Raw genomic sequence first — 20,563 nt, 5'->3', positions numbered from 1 at the left:
ATATATATAATTATCTCAATTATAATCACTTCAAAATGAAATAATAAATTAAAATTTTATTTCTTTGATATAATCTTCAATTAACATTAAAAATTAATTTTTGTTATATTACATTTTATAATTTTAATTAAATTTATCTTTAAGCCATAACAAAATAAAAATGCATAGTAACTTTGATTGACGAGAATCTTGGCACTTCATTACTTGCTTTATTTATTTAAATAAAAATGAGATGTGGAATTATTTTACTATAGAAATTTTTAATAAAATAAAATATTATAAGCTTAAACTCTTATAGTAAAGAATAAAATGGTACTTGATAATATAGTAGGTAATCTTGGTTATAAAATTGTAACATATCCTACAATATACTAAACAATATTACATTCGGTAATTTTATTATCAGAGTTAATCTTATATAATGGCTTAAGTAATTTATATTCGGATAATTTTATTATTAGAGGTAATTTTATATCATATGAACCAAACATCCCTAAAGATATTAACTTTCGAATTTGTAATACTTAAATTCATATTAATTAATTACTTTCACAAAATCGAACTAGAGTTAAGCTCAATAGAAAAATATAATTAAAACTCCAAATTATGACATATTGGTCGGATGTTCACGGGAACATCCGTGTTTGTGCAGTTGTAAAAAAACATATTAATTATACCGACAACATAACTAATTAGCTAGATTGCTTTATTTTTCGAATAATGGATTTGGAAATTTTGTAAAATAAACTTGATTTATTAAATTTAAATATTAAAAAATTCAAATATTTGATATCTCCTTATAGAAATACGGCCCAGGCCCAAATGAATAGAAAAATGAACAAAGTCATTATCCAAACAATATTTTTCTTCTTTTTTCCTTCACAAAAATCAAAACAGATAAATAAAAAGAAGTGAAAAACCAGAGAAGGCAACCAATGGCGACGTTGGCTACTGTGGGAAGTAGTTCAGTTCTTCGGTTCAACAAAACAGAGCCTCTAAAGACGAACCCATCTTCACCATTTCTTGGTTTCGTTACTTCCCAACTCAGCGGCATCAAAATCTCTTGCAACCTCCCTGTCGTGGTGGCGCCTTTAAAACCCATATCTTCCCCTTTCACTCCTGCTCTCCTGCCTGTTGCTCGTAAATACCTTCATCTCTTTCTGTTTTCTTAGTCATATGTTCTTTGTGATTAAAACTTTCTGGGTTTGTTTCAATTTTGCATTTTCTTTTTTGTTCAATTATGTGAAATTTCATGCTGGTGTTGAAGTTAACGATTTTGTAATTCTAAGCGGGGTGCTTTGGGGAATTTGGTAGTGACAATTGTTTTCTGGGTTTGTTGATTTTAATGCAAAAGTTTAAATGAACAATGTGAGCTTGATTGGTTTGAGGCTTAGAGTTGCCTTTTGAACAAGCATATGGAGCTATATTGATTGAATTATTCAATTTTCTCCAAGTCTTTGTGTTTGATATCTATGTCCAGCTCGTACTTAGACATGCATTGGCGGATATGACCGAGTTATAATCTTTGAATTGTTTGAGTGTGACATTGTTTTTAAGAACTTGTAGTGGCAACTTCCTTTCCTTGCCTAGCATGCTAATTCTAAGCTGGAATTGGTTATAAATTAGAGTTTATGAAAGTTAAAATCAATGTGTTTTTTGTCTGATTTGCTTAATGTATTGACCCTTTGGGTTTAGTGGAGAACTTAGCTTTTTTGTTGGATTTTTGATGAATTTGGTTGGATGAGCTGTTAGCATTGATGTTAGTGATTTGTTAAGTGCTATGTTATCGGAATTAGAGAGGGCGTCACGGATAGAAGTACATGTTCAATACAAATATACTCCAACATTACTCGAGCATGTGTTGAATACGAGTGTCAAATATAGATACTTTAGAGCAAATGAAGAGCCGGGTAAAGCAGGTTAAGTGTTCAAGACCGAACAGAAAACTTATGGCTATTGGAGTCGTGGATTTCTAGGTTGGATATAGAACTAGAGATAGCATGAAGGTGAAATTCGATTTGCTAGGCTGAAAATGAATGGTGGTTCAATGATCTCTATTGATCTTTTTTTCAGGTAGGATATGCCCTTTCACCGGCAAGAAAGCGAACAAAGCCAACAAAGTTTCGTTCTCAAATCACAAGACAAAGAAATTACAGTTTGTCAACCTCCAATACAAGAAGGTTTGGTGGGAAGCCGGTAAACGCTATGTAAAATTGCGTTTATCGACCAAGGCGTTGAAGACCATTGAGAAGAACGGATTGGATGCTGTTGCTAAGAAGGCTGGGATAGATCTTCGCAAGGAATGATCAAAGAAAAAAAGTACTAAATCTTTTAGATTTCCAGTTTTAGTTTTGCAGAAACCATTTTCCCCAGAAAACAACACTATTTGGTAAAACATTTGGTTAATTTATGTAACTCTTTTTAGCTTGATATGTTATCTGAATTCGAAAGGGGTATCGTATGTGTCTGACACGGATACAGATATTAAGAGTTTGGGATGGTTTCGAAATGAACTAAATAAACCAATTTAATTTAAACTTTTGAAGCAACTCACATAAAGATTTTCAACATCTTTAGATGTTAGATAACCTTACCTATAAGATTTACAAAAATGGCATGTCCAAAATTACATAATAACAAAATGCGGGCAAAGTTGTTTCTTTTATCTAAAGGGTTCAATTGGTGCAGATTCTTCAAGAACTGCAGCAGCCTCAAAACATTCGGCAGCCTCCAGGGCTGATGCACTAACATCGGCTTTATAAAGCAACCCGAGATTGTACCAGGCTGCCGGGTTGGTTCGATCGAGTCGAAGGGCATCCATTAGAAAACTTCTAACAATAGGCATTGATTGACCACCGAGTTGTCTGAGAATGCAAGCAGTGGATATCAAACTTGGAACATGTGTGGGATTTACATCTAATGCTTTCTTGTATGATCTCAGTGCTTCCTGATGAAGCCCTCTCGCTTCGTTCAATATACCTAACAAAATCACCCTCGGGTTTTAGCGAACTAGTTTGGTTCTCCAACTAGAAGGATTGGCTATCGCGCAAATATTAAATACTTACAAATATGAACAAAGCAATAACGGGCATGAAACAGAAAATGAGTTCAAAAGAGCGTGCGAATGATAAAAGATGTATATTAGAAAATCAGAAGATTCGGCTTAAAACAAAATTTCCAATTTTCCGGAAAACAGAACTCTCAACAAGCTTGTACGAGTACAAACTGTCAGCAACTTTAACATGATATGCAGTACTAATCGAAACATCTAGAAAAATTTATTGACAAGTAGATGAAAAAAGCACGTGTTTACCTGTAGAGTACCATCTAGTAGCGGAGAAAGGACTGATAGCCTTGGATTTGGAGAGACAGACCTCGGCATCCTGCCACTGTGACAAGCTTATGTACACGTTAGCTAGATCGTGCCATGTTTCCATTTCCAAGCCTCGATCCCACTTCCCCTTAGTCTGCAAGGAACGGAAAGAGCAATTTATAAGAGAATCATTTGACAGACTTTGGATTCTACAAGTTACATGCTAGTGGCTCGGAATAACGTGCAGCTATCTTACTTGTGAACTGAAAACAAACATAAAGTATCCTTTTACTCTATTTACCCTAAATGTTTTGCATGAGACTAAACTTCAAGAGAATCCATGAACATCGAGCCACTTCTTTGTTTCGGCACCAACATGCAAGTATGAAAAAGTAATAGATGCTCAATAATATCTTCACCATTATCAAATAGACACTTATGGTATCGAGTTCTATCGGAGAGGAAACTCAAATTATTGTTTTTTTCACTTCCTTTCCTAATATTGTCGACCGGATACAACTTTATCACTTTTTTCGGCAATTCAACTTCAAAAGGATAAACTTGATAAAAAGGTATTCAGAATCTACCTTTAGAAGTTTCTTCCCGTTTCCCGTGCTTTTATGCTGAACTTGGAGAATGGCAAGAAGATGAGTATATGTCTCAACTGCATTTTTTAACTGCCCTTGTGCAATCTGAAGTTTAGCCTTGGTTCTCAACAATTCTCCTTGGTCCCACTTTCCGGTTTGGTTAAGAGCAGCATTAATTACTGTCTCCGCATCAACAAAACGTTTTTGAGCTGACAAGATCCGAGCCAAAAGGACATATCCCTTAACATTAGACCCTGCTTCAAGTTTCAAGAGCTGCTTTGCATAGTGAAGTGCAACATCCAACTTCCTCTGCTCAGCATTTTCTAGGCAAATATGGAATACGATGTATGGGTCACTTTCTTTCATCAGCTTTTCTGCAGTTTCGAGTACCTCAATTGTTTTGGACTGCTGCAAATTTCTCTGAGAATCGGAAGAAACCATCCTTGACTGAGCCGATAATAGAACTCCCAGTAAGCAGTTTGCTTTGCTCACCATCTGCCAACACCTACCATTCAATCCGACAAGAGCTTTCCGTGCCCAAGTTGTCCCTTCCTCGATATAATTCATATTCTCCCCACAAATTTTCGAGGCTAGCAACAATTCCAGGACACAGTCCGGATTGTCTCGGCTATTCAAAAGATTCCGCAAAAGATTCAAAGCAATTATCTCCTCACCTTCCCCGTAATAGCAGAGAGCCAACGTACGATATTGTTCTTTTCTTTCCATGATCTCGGGCTGCAATTCTTCAACCTGATGAGCTAAGGCTCTTAGTTCCCCCGAAACAGATAACGCAAAAGCAAGATGATCCAATATCGACGGATCCCATCCGATCCTTTTGAGAAGAAACTTTCTAAGTAGAATTAGTAATAAAAGAATGGCCTCTTCAACATTGTTCCTCGGCACAAATGATCCTTCCATCTGCGCACGGAGGGTTAGAGGGCTTGCTTCAGCACCGCTATATAAAAGCAACACTGCAAATTCTTTTTCGAGTTTCGCTTTGGTTCCAGTATCAAGATTCCAGTAATAGAGGAGAGCCCGCCGGTACGACAATATGGCTTCTTGGGGATCTCCGGCAAGTTTCCATAGCTCCGGAAGCAATTCCACAGCTTTGTTCAAAATTTCCTGCAATTTACAATCCGTAGAGAAGTCCGGCAGGCCATCAGGCAACGCAGATTCAACCGTCTCCAAAATAATTTTGCACGATTGAGCGGCCTCTGTAAAATTATCAGGCAAAAAAATTTAAAAAGCATGAATAGGTAACAATGATTATCACACTGAATCATCAAGGAAGCCTAAATTTCAGTCTTTCAGAGCGTATAGGTGGGTAACTTGTGCAGCAGCTCGGGCTTTGTCATCTCTAGTAAAATATAAGGAAATTGAAAGGGCATACCTCCAAACCTTCCGAGGTGCTGCAATGATTTTGCTTTCAAGAAAATAGCTTCAAGAAGTAAGCTAATGGCATGCATAGACATGGCAGGAGCAGCTTCACTTTCTGAGCGACGTCGGTTTTGTTCACATCTTCTCGAAAGGGTAACTTTCATCTTTGAAGTCACTGCAGAAACGTCTATTCCTTCAAATACATGAAGTGCACCTTCTATATTTCCCTTTTGATACTCGAGCCTCCCTAATAATGCCCTTGCTTCCTATAATTAAACTATCTGTTAGATAAGCCTATACCGTAAATAAATCTAACATAGACATTAATCAACAACACGATCCATCTCTTCCGTAAAATCACCGAGAAATTTCCTCAAACATCGAAGATCAAGAAAGTGCAAAACGCAATTAAGAAATTGGATGGTACTGACCTCATAGTTCAGATAACCACTCTCGCGAAGCGATGACTCAGCTTCTTCGATATTACTACTATCAGCCTTAGTCTCCACCATCTCGCCAGCTCGAGATGAGTAACCACTCACTGAATAGTCCCGAGTCGCTAGCGACTCGGAAGAAGCATTAGTATCATCAACTCTTAATTGCTGTCCTGACCATATACACCTCATCATTTTCTGAAACCCCCCTCGAATATGGAATCCTCGCTTGTTTATCCAATCCTTAACCGCCATACCATTCCGTTACACTCGAAATCCTTCAAAAACGGCAACGACATCACAAAAGCCAATCGAAATTAGGAGCATTCCAACATAAAACGTCATGAAATAAGAGAATTAAAACCCTAGCTATATCCTGAATTCTCGGCACTTGATAAACCATACATTTCTGAACCTAAAACCCAGAATTCAAAGTAAAAATCAAAATTTGAAACCAAAAAAAGTAAATAAATACCTATTTTCATACAGTACAGGTTGAGTAAATCACCATAAATACCCAAAATCTGGGTTTAAGTAGCCGATTTTCTCATCAAAGATAAATAACACAAGTAAATAACAAAAAAAAAAAACCCCAGAAAAATTCAACACAAGCATGATGAATTCAGAGCAACCTACACCACATAAAAAATAAAATAATATAAACTAAAAATATCATAAATTGAAAGGTACAGTTAGAGGTAAAAGAAAACACACTAGTGAAACTAATCAAACCATTGACAATCATCATGCAAAAAATGGCGTTAAAAAACAGCTAAAAGAAAGTACCTTTTCATTGCTAAAAAACATTGACTGAGCCCACCAAACACTCTCATCACTGTGCATTTTCCACAATTCACTCAATCCTAAAGAGGAAATAAAAATGGGTCCTTAAATTATTTTTTTCACTTGCAAAGCAAGAATCCAAAGCAAACTTTATTTTTTGTTTGTTTTTTTTCTTCTACTGCTTTAGCTTCTCATTTTGGAAAAAAGTTTGTATTTTTATTTTCTTTTTGAGGTTTTAAGCTTTATATAGTGGAAGAATGAGTGCATTAAATTATGAAATCTAACACTGTACCAATTGGGTTCTTTTGTCTTGAAAAACATGTGAACCAAAGGAAAAGTTTTCAATTTTTTTTCATTGTTCGAGAGTCATAAATTATTGAACGGTTCAAAAGAATATCTTTTTGGGTAAACTATACTCTAGTTACTCAATTATTAGAAAGTTTACCTTTTGGTTATAAAACTTCAAAGAGTTACAAAATGGTCGCTGAGCTATTTTAAAATTTTTATTTAATTCACTGGACTGTTAAAATTGCTATTGTATGATCTTTTCTGTTTGCACCGTCTGCATCAACTGAAAAATCTCCTCCTATTTCTCTTCTACAATTCACTTTTTTTTCATAAAATAACTTTGAACGTCATGAATATGTTAACTAAAATTCAAATAGCTTTCTTCTTCAATTTTCATCATTGGTCGTCAAACCAACTTGAATATAAGGTATATTCTTCTACTCATTAATAGGTACTGATTCACCGTACTAATTTTCAAATCGTCACTTGGAGCTCACTAGCCAAACGACTCAAACTTAAAAAAACAACAACTTAATAACAAGGGCAAAACCAATTTTTTTTATAGGACCGAAATTGAATTATAAAATTTTAAGAGATCAAAATAAAATTTTACCTTGTACTAAGTTATAACTCCATTATTTTTAAGGGACTAACTTTTTTCATATTTAGAGGGGCCAAGTTGCACTTTTATAATTTTACTATTTCTAAAGGGACTGAATTACAATTTTTCATTTTTAGGGGGCCGACAAAGCTTCACATTTCTTAACAACCTAGTGGCTTAAATAAAGACTTTTAAATAGTTCATGCATTTAAATAAAATTTTTTGAATAGTTCAATGACATTTTGTAACTTTCTGAAGTTGAATGATCAAAACGTAAATTTACTAATAATTTAGTAACCTTAGGTGCAATTTACCCTTTTTTTAAAAAAAAATTAAAGACAGTTTCTCGAAGGAAACGTCCATGGCCCTAGTTTGAAATCTTCTCTATAGTTTAGTGTCAGCTGCTGGTTTCATGGTCCATGCAAATCCTCTAGCTGTCTGCCAATCTCTCTTTTTTTTTTTCATTTTAAACATAAATAAACAATTAATTTATGGTATATCTCAACTTTTTCTTATGGTAACTATATTATGATTTTGGGATTTTTAATAAATTTAACACTTTTTTCTTAATTTAGTACTTAGATTTTTTTCTCATATATAAATTTACATTCTTTTTATTTAGTATCTATAAGTTTGACTTTTTTCTTAATTTAGTATTTAAAATTTTTGGTCAAATTTGGTATTTAAACTTGTTAAATGTCATACCAATTACTCTAAGGTAGCATTTAGTGTTTTCTAATGTTATGATTCTAATGAAATGTGAATATTAAAAAAATTACTTTGGAACATTTGGTATATATTAGAAAGTATAGATTAAAATCAATTGGAATGTTGCATTATTACGTTTGGTTCACTAAATCTTTCCGAGAATGTAATTATAATTTACAAATTTATCCTTATTAAATTAAAATAATACTGATATATTTAATATTTTACAATAAACTTTATTAATAATAAAACTTAAATAATAATATTTTAATTACTTTTTAAGTGTAATGTTTTAATTGATAATTTTAAAATTATTGTTTTAATTTATAATTTTAATTGAAATCAAAATTATTTTAAATTTATCTTGCATCTATTTTTAAAATAATAATGCATATATAAAACTTGTTTTGAATATTATAATGAAATTGAAATATCAATCAAACATATCGAAAGGAAATATATGAAGAACAATAAAAAATAAATATAATATATAAATATTATACTATATAGATGATTAAATATGCATATCGAAAATAATATTTAAAAAAATTACTTTCGAAAAATTAATTAAGACAACAAGAGAGTTGATAGTGGGAATGAGGTAATAGCCTTTGACTTTAATATTACTTTCCAAACATGGGAACTAGACCTGTCCAGGGGCCGGGCGGCCCGGCCTGGCCCGATGGCTCGCCCGAAATATGGGAGGGTTCGGGTAAAAATATAGGCCCGAAATATGGGCTTGGGCAAAAAAATAATGGCCGTTTAAAAAATGGGCCGGGCTCGAGTTCAACTTTTTTTGGCCTGGCCCGGCCCGAATATAATAAATAAATATTTTTATTTTTAAATTTTAAAATACTTTAAAAATATATTTTTTAATTTTTTTATTTTTAAAATATTTTTTTATGTTTATTAAAAATCGGGCCGGGCTCAGGCTTATTATTTTTTTCCCGGGCCGGGCCTGAGTAAAATTTTAGTCCCATATTTTGGGCCAGGCCAGGCCCGAGCCTAAGAGTCGAGCCAAAATTTTTTCCGGGCTCAGCCCGAACCCGACCCGGCCCATGGACAGGTCTAATGGGAACATGAGAAAGTTATTTTCTCACCCTTTTTTATGGGAATCACATTACTATATTTATGGGAAAGTAATTCTCAAAGGAATGCTAGATTCTAAAAATAATAATTTTGTTTTGACATAGCAAACGTTGGAATTAAATTCTTAGGAAAGTTATCACTTTCTATTATACTAAATGTTACCTAATATTCTAGCAATGTTATTTTTATTAGGTAACAAATATAATTAATGTATAATTTACATAAAACATATGACATAAAATTTTATTTTTGTATTTTAAATGTTGAATTATTTGTATTTTAATATAACCTAATGATTTTTTGTTTTTGTTTTTAAACCTCTTGTTTTCTTAATAGTCATTCGTTAAGCATAGCTCAAATCATAATTTTTTAACACAAGTTTCTGCTGATACTTGCAATATTTCTGTGAAATTGAAGGCTTTTTGAAGATCAGGCTTGAATCATCCTTGTCATTAACAGTAAAAATAATTATAGACTTTATGAAAAGTAAAATTTGAATATATTGTTTAGCGAACTAGAGGAAACTCTAAATAAATTTAGTCATTCCTACCATTAACGTCCATGTCATCTGTCACACGTTGGATATACATTAACTATTCCTGCTCCCTCATAAAAACTAACACCATTAGTGTTTTGGGGGTAATTTCTATAACATTTGATACGTTTAAGTATCAAATTGGACAAATAAAAAGCTTTGATGCCAAATTAGGAAAAATTGTCAAGTTCAAACGTCAAATTAAAAAAAAAAACCTTAGGTATCAAAATAGGAGAAAAAAAGTTGTCAAGTTCAAGTACCAAATCAAATAAAAAAACTTAAGTATCAAAATAAGAAAAAATGTAACCAACAAATATTGAGTGTAATGATAAAACACATTGCAAACATAAGTTCAAATCTTGGAGAAAGGCAACCACGAAATACTGGTTCAAACTAAGAAAAATCATAAATTTCGAACATAAATAATACTAAATAAAAAGTTCAAATTCAAATACCAAAAACAAAATATTACATCAAAACTTTATAATTTTATGTGCATGTAATGAATTAAATAGAATATATTATCTAAATGATATGATGAAGAATAATGGTCCAAAGGAGGTACAAACAAGTCTAAAAGGTTTTTCTTTTAAATATACGTATATTAAAAGCTTCACCAAAAAGGCGTGAGGAGTGTTTAATGTGTCGGAAAGTAGTTGCTTGTAATCTTGCTTTGGTTTCAATCCAAATCCAATGTATTTATTATAAATTTGGGGGAAGACAAAACTCAAATATGTTTCTACTTTACTCCATCTAACAAAACGTATTTCCCACTCAGTTAAATTCATTTTTTAATTATATGAAAATATATTATAAATTAAAATTAAAAAATTAAGGGATATTTTGTTAATTTATATATTTGTTGAGTATTTTTCTCTGTCTCTCCTAAATGGTGATATTTTTCTATTTATATGATATAAGTACTGTTCATTGATATGACATATTAGATAGGTTCCATATATATCAATATATATATTACTTTAAACTTAACACGTGTTTATGTGGTTCCATGCGTGATCTCATGTGTGATTTCACTGAAGAATATAAGTACCCTCTTGCTAACAACCAGTATCATGCGAGTTTGATCTGCAAACTCAATTTGTAAGCTCGATGACATTTGACCCGAACCCATTTAGATCCCATTTGAGTTTTGAACCGCTAATAACAAATATCTTAACAATTTTTAATTTTTAATTATAAAATATATGTCGCATCTTCAATTTAATATGAAATTTAAAAATTTCACCAACAGTTAATAAAATAAATTTTCGAATGGTAAAACTATAATATAAATATAGCATTGTGTAAGGTTTACTTTTAAATGATTATATTTTCGATATTAATTATGATTAAAATTTACTTTTAAATATTTTGTACTTTTATACATTTAAGCTTTAATTTTGTTGGGATTGTTGATTCTTTTGAAAAGAAAATTTGAAATATTATTTATCGAGCAATCAATTGAATTTTTGAAACCTTAAATCTTATATTCAAAACATAAACTTTATGTGTCCGAACTTATCTTTATTTTACAAGCATCCACAAATGTCCAAACCTATTTCACATTCTTAGAAAAAACACCTCCAAATTCGATCATAAATGTAGTTATTAAATTTTTTAACATTAATAGTAATAATAATTCTAATTATTATTGTATTGGTAATATCTAAATTATTGTTTAGGCACAAGATAATCCTTGTGCCATGTACTATACTTAATTCCAACATTGACATTGGAATTGGGAAAATATGCAGTTAATAAAAGTGAAGGTTATGATTCTGTTTCTGTCTTGATTAAATGTGTGCTAATTACCATTCAATGCCCTTCTTAGGCTTAATATCATTTTGATCATGGAAAATTCTCACTTTTATTATTTTACTTTTTTATTTTTATTCCCTCATAGCCTCTTAATTATTTTTGTTTACTTTAAATTATATTTTAGTCATTTATGTTTAAAATGTTACGTTTTAGTCACTTACGTTTGTGTTTTATTATAAAGTAGTCACTCTGCCATTAAGCTCCGTTACCTTCCTAACAGCAATCATATATGACAGTCTAAATGAGATTTAAATGTCAACTTGGATGTCCAACTAGGATGAGAATAGTTTTTTCAGTCAAATGGAAAAGAAAACTAAAAGAGAAAGGAGACGGGCGATTTTTTTTTTCCAGTACAAGGTGTAATTAATTTAAAATTTTTAATTAATTAAATTTATTTAATTAAAAACTTATTCTCGTCCTAGTTGGACATCTAAGTTGGCATTTAAAACCCATTTGAACTGTCATGTAGAATTGCTGATAGGGAGGTAACGGAGCTTAACAGTAGAGTGACCACTTCGTAACAAAACGATAACGCAAGTGACTAAAACATAACATTTCAAACATAAGTGACTAAAATGTAATCTGATACAAACAAAAGTGACTATTTTTTTAATTTACCCATATTTTTTGTTAAAAAAATCAAAAGTTAACACACTATATTCACATCATTGTAATGATAAAAATGCCAACATGTTTTTAAAAAAAAAATCTTTTTCTTAATAATAAAATGTTTTTCTTTTTCATTTCTCTTCTTTTTTCATGAAAATATATATATTTTCCAACATGAAATGTTTCTATATCTGAAAATGCTTTAAGAATATGGCAGTGTGCTGTTGATTGCTGACTTGGAAACGACACAAAATTTTGAGAATTTTTCAAGAAAGATGGAAGCTCATAAGACCCCAAAATGGCTGCTCTAGCTTTATTGCCAGTCAACACCTAGGATTGGTCCCAATTTCTTGATGTCAAGATACCAACAATAGAACGATACTAAACTGAAATATATCTTTCTCATCTCTTAATGAAGAAAATCACAAAGTATTTAAAGCAGTGCCTGGTGAACTAACTGCACAACTTACAACTAACTAATTGATAAGCTAACAGTTAACAAACTAACTAACTTTAGGTGACTGAGCACATTCCTAACATTCCCCATACTACTGCATTCCCTCCTTGGATCATCTCGAGTGGTTACCCTTAGTTGACTCCGAAACTTGTAAAACGACCCTGCAACCAGTGGCTTTGTGAGCACATCTGCGACTTGCTCATGACTAGGAACATGTCCAACTTGCAACACTCATTGAGTAACTTTCTCCCGGACAAAAAACAGATGTAGTTCAACATGTTTAAACTTCGAGTGCATCACTGGATTACCTGCAACTGCCATAGCAGTAGTGCTATCGCCCCATAATAAGGTTTTTCCCTTAAGAATAATACCTAGCTCAGACAACAAAGCTTGAATCCAAAGTACTTCAGATGTAACATGTGCGAGGCTTCGATATTCTGCTTTAGCCGTAGAACGGGAGATAACCTGCTGCTTCCTCGAACTCCAAGAGATAGGATTTCCCCCAAGATAAACACATTAACCTGACGTAGAACGTCGATCATCACTGTCAGACCCCCAACTAGCATCGGAGAACGCTTCAAGTATAAGCTTTGAGCTCCGACTGAACTTGATGCCGTAATCTAGAGTTCCTTTCAAATACCGCAGAATTCTCTTAACAGCAGTAAAATGTTGATCTGAGGGTTTTTGCATGTACTGGCAAACTTTGTTAACAGAATAGGCTATATCTGGCATGGTAATAACTATATACTGTAATGCACCAACTATGCTTCTGTACAACTGGGTATCTTCAACTAGAACACCTTCATTAGCAGTTAAATGACAAGTAGTAGTCATTAGAGTTGGTGATTCATTTGAATTTCCCATGGACACTAGTGCAAGAAGATCAAGCACATATTTTCGTTGGCTTAGAAAAATTCCATCTTCAGTGTAAGTGAGTTCAATACCGAGGAAGTAACCTAATTTGCCAAGGTCTTTAAGGGAGAATTGCTCGTCAAGTTGTTCAACAAACTTGTCAATAGCTTGAGAGTCAGACCCTGTCACAATTATATCATCGACATAAATAAGGACATAGAGTAAATGAGACCCTGACCTTCGAATGAACAAGGAATTGTCAGCTTTCGAGCAAACAAACTGAGTACTCTTAAGATAACTCCGGAGTTTGTGAAACCAAGCTCGTGGTGCCTGTTTAAGCTCATAGAGAGCTTTCCTTAGTCGACAAACTAGTTGCTGACCACTATCATCATGCTGTTCGAACCTTGGTGGTTGCACCATGTATATCTCCTCTTGCAACTCTTCGTTAAAAAATGCATTGTTGATGATCGACTTGGCGGAGATTCTAGCCCATGAAAACAGCTAACGTTAGAACGACACGAATGGTAGTTGGCTTGACGACCGGGCTAAAGGTCTCTTGAAAGTCAACCCCTGCCTCTTGAAGATATCCTTTTACGACTAAGCGGCCTTTGTATCGAGCAACAGAGCCATTGGCATGCCTCTTTACTTTAAAGATCCACTTGCATCCCACAGCTCGACGTCCATCTGGTAAGTGCACAAGATCCCAAGTGTGATTATCTAGTAGGGCCTCGTACTCAGTGCGAGCAGCAGTCATCCATGCAGGACTTTGAAACGCTTCAAGTATAGTTGAAGGCTCTTTCTCTGTTTAAGGTGGTGGCAAAAACCTTAGGCTTGAAAATGCCACTCTTAGACCGAGTTGTCATTGGATGGACATTTATAGGCCCAACAACAGGATCTAAACAAGGTGCACCTGGTAGCGAGTCCGAAAACGTTTGAGAAGGAGAGGCTGCTACTGGAAAACATTCATGCTCTCTCAACGGTTCAGAATAAGCTTCAGAAAAAGGAGAAGGAGTGGTTACTGCTGGAGAACAATCCGGCTCACTCAATGCCTCAGGACGAGCTTCAGAAGACTGTACACCAGGAGACTGAGAAGACCTGTCCACATCAGACATAGGACTCTGATTAACGGCTGAAGCCAAAGAAGATGATTGCATACCCATTACCATGGGAAGAATAGACTTCTGATGACCAGTTCTCATCTAATTCGACTGGGAATGAAAGAGACAACCAGTCTGAAATGGAAAAACTTCTTCATTGAAGACAATACTTCGGAAAATAAAAATACGCCCATCTTTATCCAGGCACTTGTACCCTCTATGATTTGGTGCAGCTCCAAGAAAAACACATTGCCGATATCAAAACTAAAAATCTCATAAGGACTTTTCTTCTGTAGACAAGGAGTAGGAAGCCTGTTAATTAAATGTACTGCATGGGCAAAAGCATGATTCCAGAAGGTGAGTGGTAAACCAGCCTGGCAAGAAGAGTTAAGCCCATGTCAAGTATGTGTCGATGCTTCCTTTCCACAACCCCGTTTTGCTCGGAAGTATGAGGACAGGTAACCCGATGTTGAATACCCAATTGAGATAGTTCTTTGGACAATGACCGATATTCACCTCCCCAATCAGTTTGAAGTTGTTTAATAGAATAACCAAACTGAGCTTGAACCATGGAGTGAAAAAGAAGAAAACACTTGAAGACCTCTGACTTTGATCGAACGAAATACACCCAGTATACCTGTTTTGCATGTCAACAAAAGATACATAATATGCAAAACCATTCGATTTCACAGAAGTAGGGCCCCAAACATCTGATTCAACTAATTTGAAATGAGAAGAATACAACGTTGTTGAAGAACTGAAAGGCAGTTTTTGCGTCTTGCCTAACTGACAAGTCGAGCAAGCAGATTACAGTTTATTACATTTAAAAGGAATATTACAACCACGTAAAACTTCAGCAAGAACACTATTACATGGATGACCTAGTCGTCTATGCCATATTGAAGATGAAGACAGGTGTTGAGCTACGTATAACATCAGCATATTATGTTGACCCGAAACACCAAGATTACTGGAACGAAAACTAGAGGTATCAAACTTGTAAAGGCCATTATGCATGCGGCCCACTAGGAGTATTTCTCTGGTTCGAATATCCTTCACAAAACAAAGCAACGAGTGAAACTCAAAATAAACAGCATTATCTCTGGCAAACTGTCCAACAGAGAGTAAATTCTTGCAGACATTAGGAACATGAAGAACGTTCTTTAGGTGTAACAACCTGGAACCAGCCTGCATACTTGACATGCCAACATTAGCAATCGAAATAGAAGAACCACTCCCTAGAGAAACATGCCTCGTACCTATATAAGGAGAAAGTTTTGAGAGATTCGCCACGTCAGGAGTAATGTGATTGGTAGCTCCAGAGTCAGGATACCAAGACTGATCTAGAGCAGGAGACGTTCGTGGATAAGGACCAGACGAAGAAGAGGCATGAGCCTGATATGACTCATTACATGAAGTTGACAAATGTGCGCAAGAATTAGTATGAGAACAACCTCCCTGATCTGGAAATTGATGATAGTTAACTATCATGGTCTGACTAGGAGCAACCCCCAAAAATATCTCATCAAAGCGATGGTAACACGTCTGAACTAAGTGACCAACTTTTCCACACAATTGGCACTGAGGTCGAGACCGTGACCAGTTTCGACCACCACCACGAGCTTTCCCACGAGACCAACCTCGACTTTACCCCTTTTTACTAATTCTGCATTCTTGATGACCATAACCAGAATTATGAGAATGTCTAGAACCACCATCACTATCTTCCTTTTGCTTAGTTGCCAAATTAGCTTGCAACGGATCCTCAGTCAGAGAAGTCAATTGGTGCTCTTCACAATCAAGAAGCATATCTGTGAGCAGTTCAAGGAAAACCATCGTGGCCGAGGCAAGTACACTAACGGACTCAAATTCTAGTGGATGGCCAGCCAGTATGACACTCATCTGTTCACGTTCAGAAATCAAACTACCAGCAGCAGTGAGACGATCACTAAGGTTTTTGACCTTAGCCAGATATTCTTTAACAGTCAAACCTCCTTTCTTGAGAGAATATAATGAGTGGCGCATGCTTGAGAGCTTAACATCGAACTTTGCCCTAAACCTCTTCTCGATGCTCGTCCAAATATCAAAGCTTGTCTTGGACGTTGTAAGATGCACTAAGACATCGTCGATTACGGTGGAGAGTAACCAAGAAGCCAGGAATTCATCCTGCTTTTTATGTAAAATGAAAGACGGATTATCAACATATCGACCATCAGGTCCATGGATATGAGTAGGTGGAGCTTGAGTAGTACCAAGAACCAACCCTTCAAGATCATAGTCTTCAAGAATTAACAACACCTGATGTTTCCACAACAAAAAATTATGTTCCCCTAGTTTGGTAGTATCATGTTTGGAAAAGTAATGAATGGGCTGTGAAGGAACATTACTAAACCTTTGTGAATGAGCAGCTCCTTCAACATTGGAAGAATGAGGAGGTGTATCACCAGTATGAACTGCATCGTCTGTCATGAATACTAAAAAAAAAAAATGAATTATCCTAAGAAAACTTCTAGCTGTGATACCATGTCAAGATACCAACAACAGAACGATACTAAACTGCAATATATCTTTCTCATCTCTTAATGAAGAAAATCACAAAGTATTTAAAGCAGTGCTTGGTGAACTAACTACACAACTTACAACTAACTAATTGATAAGCTAATAGTTAACAAACAAACTAACTTTAGGTGACTGAGCACTATTCCTAACACTTGAAGTGAAGTATATGGAACGTGGTGGAGATGAAGATGTTGACAAATGATGGCCATGGTGGTCAGAGCGATGTCGAATTAACGAAAAGCGACGGATTGAAGACTTGAGTTTCAAACCTTCAATGAACCTCCTTCGATGTTTTCCTTGAGGTCGACCAGTTAAAGGACGGGGGAAAGGGGAGCCCAAGGGTGGCCTTTGATCAGAGCTCCAATGCTGAAATAAGGCAGTGGGAGTAAGAACAAAGCAGTGGCAGAGCCAGGGGTAGCAGTGCCCGGCCCTAAAATGAAAAAAAAATTATTTAAGCATTTTTATAATTTAAAAATTTTAAAATTAATAATAATAAAATTATATTTTAATCCCTTAAAAATAACATAGATTTAATTTAATCTTCGAAAAGTTATAAAATATATACTATCAAAATAATGAAATTATAATTTTACTATCAAAATAAAAGGATTAATTTGAGTGATAGAATGAAAGTAGGGAATAAAATGATAAAAAATAGTAAAAAGGTTAAAAGTGAGAATTTTCCTATAGTACAAAAGCTAAAAATGGTATTAAGCTTCTTCTTCTTTTTACACTTTATTTTATTATATAATAATCGAATTTAAAGAATGTGTATTTTAATATATTGATAATTAGTATTATATATAAAATTTGAAATATTTATATATCTATGTTGTGTTGATTTAATATTGTAATTTGTTTTAATTATTATTTTTATAGCGTATAATCACATCAGATTAATATATTTATCATATAAAATAAATGTGTGATACCATAATAGATATTAAAAGTTTGGTTAAAATATGTTCCAAGTCTTTGTTATTAAAAAAGTAATAAGAATGAAAAATAAAAGGTCATCTTATTCAAAATCCCAATTATGAAATCTCTCTCTTTCACTTCACGCTTTGAAACGTATCGTTGTTACAGAGATAAACGCACTTTCACATCTTTTTAACTCAAAATGACTAAGTTAAGGAAATATTTTTTTAAGGTATTCTTGAGAAAAGATCTAATAGAGATGAGGTGAGAGCCTATAGCTTTAAGGATTAGAGCATGTGACTACGAATCATGCTGTCGGGAGTTCAAATCCCTCCTCGCTCACAACCGGCCTAAGAGGGAAATCATGATACTATTCATGCATTTGAAATTTAGTGAGTATTTTTTTTTTAATTTCAAAAGATCACACTAACAAATTAAAAGAAGAATTTTAACAGTATTAACAATTGAACCTAAAATTTGAAATTTAAAATTTGAAAAATAAAAGAACTAAATTCTTGAAAATAAAAATAGAAAACTAAATTCCAATTGAATAAAAAATATTAAACATTTTAACCTATAAAAATTTAGAGGTTTGATAAGTATTTTAAATATTTGCTAATTGAGATGGGCTTTGATTAGTTACTATATTCGAATATGACATCCGCTTATAATTAATTTATATTATATTTAAGCTTTTGATTGAGTTAGTGTTATAAATTAATTTGACGGTTGATATTAATTCAGTTGAAAAATGACTAAAGCATCCATTCTTTTTAAAGAGTAATAAATACAATTATGAAGGTATTTTTAAGAGGATTTGAGAAAAAGCATTAGATAAATTTTGGAAGGAAGTATGAAAAGCGAGTATCATGCTAATAACGTGTTATAAAATAAATAATAAAGAGAATAAAAGAAACAAAAATAGGAGAATAAAAGAGAATATATTTTTATTGATAGGATATTTAAACTGCTTCTCTAAAGTCTATATTTATAAACATAATATACATAATATGAAACTTTACTTCTAATAAACAGTAGAGTCTTAATGTATATCAAACTTATCTTGATTTTAATGAACATCCACTTAATTATAAAATATTCATAATAAATAAATATATACATTAAAAATTTTCACCCATATAAGTCTGTCATATGCTATTATGTTTGAGTTTAAAATTTTAATTAAATATAAATTCAGATGATAAGTAAATAAAAAGTATTCGAATTATGATAAAATAAAACATATTCATCTTTGATATTTTGAAACTCACATATATTTATTTTGTTGTCAAACATTAAAGTAGGTAGAGCGCATAGGAAGAGGCAAAACAATATTTATATATATGCCTCATTTTGGATTAATAAATATATATTGCATTTTGATCCATGCATGCATGCATCGCGAAGCTTGTTATATCAATGGTGTCCATTTCCACCAAAACCACCACCCTTTCCACCTCCAGCTCCACCACCTACTCCACCTCCAAAACCACCACCCTTGCCAAATCCACCTCCGGTACCACCGCCAAATCCACCACCTTTTCCAATCCCGCCACCCTTTCCAATTCCTCCACCGACTCCACCACCCTTGCCAATCCCACCACCAATTCCATGGCCTCCTCCCTTACCAATTCCACCTCCATATCCTCCTCCTTTGCCAATCCCACCACCCTTTCCGATGCCACCTCCGTATCCTCCACCCTTTCCGATTCCACCTCCAACACCTCCTCCTTTGCCAATCCCACCACCTTTTCCTATGCCACCTCCGTATCCTCCACCCTTTCCGATTCCACCACCAACACCTCCTCCTTTGCCAATCCCACCACCCTTTCCTATGCCACCTCCGTATCCACCACCTTTCCCAATTCCACCACCAACACCTCCTCCTTTGCCAATCCCACCACCATATCCACCACCTTTACCAAAGTCTCCACCATGCCCACCTCCGAATCCACCACCACCTCCAGCTCCTCCAAAACCACCACCACCACCGAAACCACCCCCGCCCCCAGTTCCAAAGCCACCTCCCTGTGTTAAGTACTTCTCTTCCTCCTCTTTCGTACTCACCACTTCTTTAGCAATCACATTTACTACAAACACATTAAAACAAAGCAAAGATAACAAGACAACTCCTTTAGTAACACTCACCATTTTGTTTGAGTTTTAGCTTGGTTCATGACAGTACCAACATCCCAAGTGCTTTTATAAGCCACTTTGGACCCCATTAATTCATTTCAACTAATAACCGTTCACCACATTTCATACACAAATAGTCATATCTAGCTACTATCATTAAGTAGCCAAATATGCCTTTTGACTCAATAGCGTGTCTACTAACTTTGACTTAAAAAACCCCAAAATAGCATAAATTTTTATTTAAATTCTTTTTAATAACAAATTATTATAATACTAACATAACAAATACAAATGGGGGATGGGGAAAATAAGAACCGGAAATGAAAAAAAATATTCAAAAATTCAAAAAAGTAAAACCTTTGTATCTTATTCGAGTTAAACCAATTCAGATTACTACAAATT

The 20,563-nt window shown here is 34.1% G+C and overlaps 3 protein-coding genes across 6 annotated transcripts; 1 reads left to right on the top strand and 2 right to left on the bottom strand.

Moving 5' to 3' along the window:
• The first annotated feature begins 868 nt into the window (after positions 1 to 868).
• Positions 869 to 2,450, top strand: LOC105796749 (50S ribosomal protein L28, chloroplastic). Its single transcript, XM_012626552.2, has 2 exons — positions 869 to 1,140; positions 2,074 to 2,450. The coding sequence occupies exons 1-2, from the start codon at positions 936 to 938 to the stop codon at positions 2,304 to 2,306; spliced, it is 438 nt and encodes a 145-aa protein (XP_012482006.1). The 5' UTR covers positions 869 to 935; the 3' UTR covers positions 2,307 to 2,450.
• Positions 2,451 to 2,509: 59 nt separating this feature from the next.
• Positions 2,510 to 6,708, bottom strand: LOC105796746 (protein NPGR2). Of its 3 annotated transcripts, none has more exons than XM_012626548.2 (6): positions 6,498 to 6,708; positions 5,709 to 5,989; positions 5,291 to 5,543; positions 3,901 to 5,114; positions 3,314 to 3,467; positions 2,510 to 2,979 (listed from the first exon to the last, which is right to left on the bottom strand). In XM_012626548.2, exons 2-6 carry the CDS (start codon positions 5,964 to 5,966, stop codon positions 2,663 to 2,665), a joined length of 2,196 nt encoding a protein of 731 aa, XP_012482002.1. In that variant the 5' UTR covers positions 5,967 to 5,989; positions 6,498 to 6,708; the 3' UTR covers positions 2,510 to 2,662. The 3 variants fall into 3 exon arrangements, with proteins under 3 accessions (XP_012482002.1, XP_012482001.1, XP_052483992.1); XM_012626547.2 differs by lacking the exon at positions 6,498 to 6,708 and adding an exon at positions 6,187 to 6,356; XM_052628032.1 differs by lacking the exon at positions 6,498 to 6,708 and having other exon boundaries at positions 5,709 to 6,141.
• Positions 6,709 to 19,250: 12,542 nt separating this feature from the next.
• On the bottom strand, positions 19,251 to 20,223 carry LOC105796748 (glycine-rich cell wall structural protein 1). 2 transcript variants are annotated; one of them, XM_052628031.1, is made up of 2 exons: positions 19,852 to 20,223; positions 19,251 to 19,773 (listed from the first exon to the last, which is right to left on the bottom strand). In XM_052628031.1, the coding sequence occupies exons 1-2, from the start codon at positions 20,174 to 20,176 to the stop codon at positions 19,442 to 19,444; spliced, it is 657 nt and encodes a 218-aa protein (XP_052483991.1). In that variant the 5' UTR covers positions 20,177 to 20,223; the 3' UTR covers positions 19,251 to 19,441. The 2 variants fall into 2 exon arrangements, with proteins under 2 accessions (XP_052483991.1, XP_012482005.1); XM_012626551.2 differs by having other exon boundaries at positions 19,251 to 20,222.
• Between the last annotated feature and the right edge of the window lie 340 nt (positions 20,224 to 20,563).

This window comes from Gossypium raimondii, chromosome 3 (genome assembly GCF_025698545.1).
Source record: "Gossypium raimondii isolate GPD5lz chromosome 3, ASM2569854v1, whole genome shotgun sequence".
Lineage (NCBI taxonomy): Eukaryota > Viridiplantae > Streptophyta > Magnoliopsida > Malvales > Malvaceae > Gossypium > Gossypium raimondii.
Note: the sequence above shows the minus strand (reverse complement) of the source record. Positions and strands in the feature narration are given on the sequence as shown.

What these genes read in the sequence shown, in the direction of transcription:
- LOC105796746 (XM_012626548.2), bottom strand. Translation starts at nt 5,966, where the DNA reads ATGGCGGTTAAGGATTGGATAAACAAGCGAGGATTCCATATTCGAGGG. An exon ending in GTGGTTATCTGAACTATGAG is followed by an intron (nt 5,544 to 5,708) that starts GTCAGTACCATC and finishes GTTTAATTATAG; the next exon opens with GAAGCAAGGGCATTATTAGG. An exon ending in GCACCTCGGAAGGTTTGGAG is followed by an intron (nt 5,115 to 5,290) that starts GTATGCCCTTTC and finishes ATAATTTTACAG; the next exon opens with AGGCCGCTCAATCGTGCAAA.
- LOC105796748 (XM_012626551.2), bottom strand. Translation starts at nt 20,176, where the DNA reads ATGGTGAGTGTTACTAAAGGAGTTGTCTTGTTATCTTTGCTTTGTTTT.
- LOC105796749 (XM_012626552.2), top strand. Translation starts at nt 936, where the DNA reads ATGGCGACGTTGGCTACTGTGGGAAGTAGTTCAGTTCTTCGGTTCAAC. An exon ending in TGCTCTCCTGCCTGTTGCTC is followed by an intron (nt 1,141 to 2,073) that starts GTAAATACCTTC and finishes TCTTTTTTTCAG; the next exon opens with GTAGGATATGCCCTTTCACC.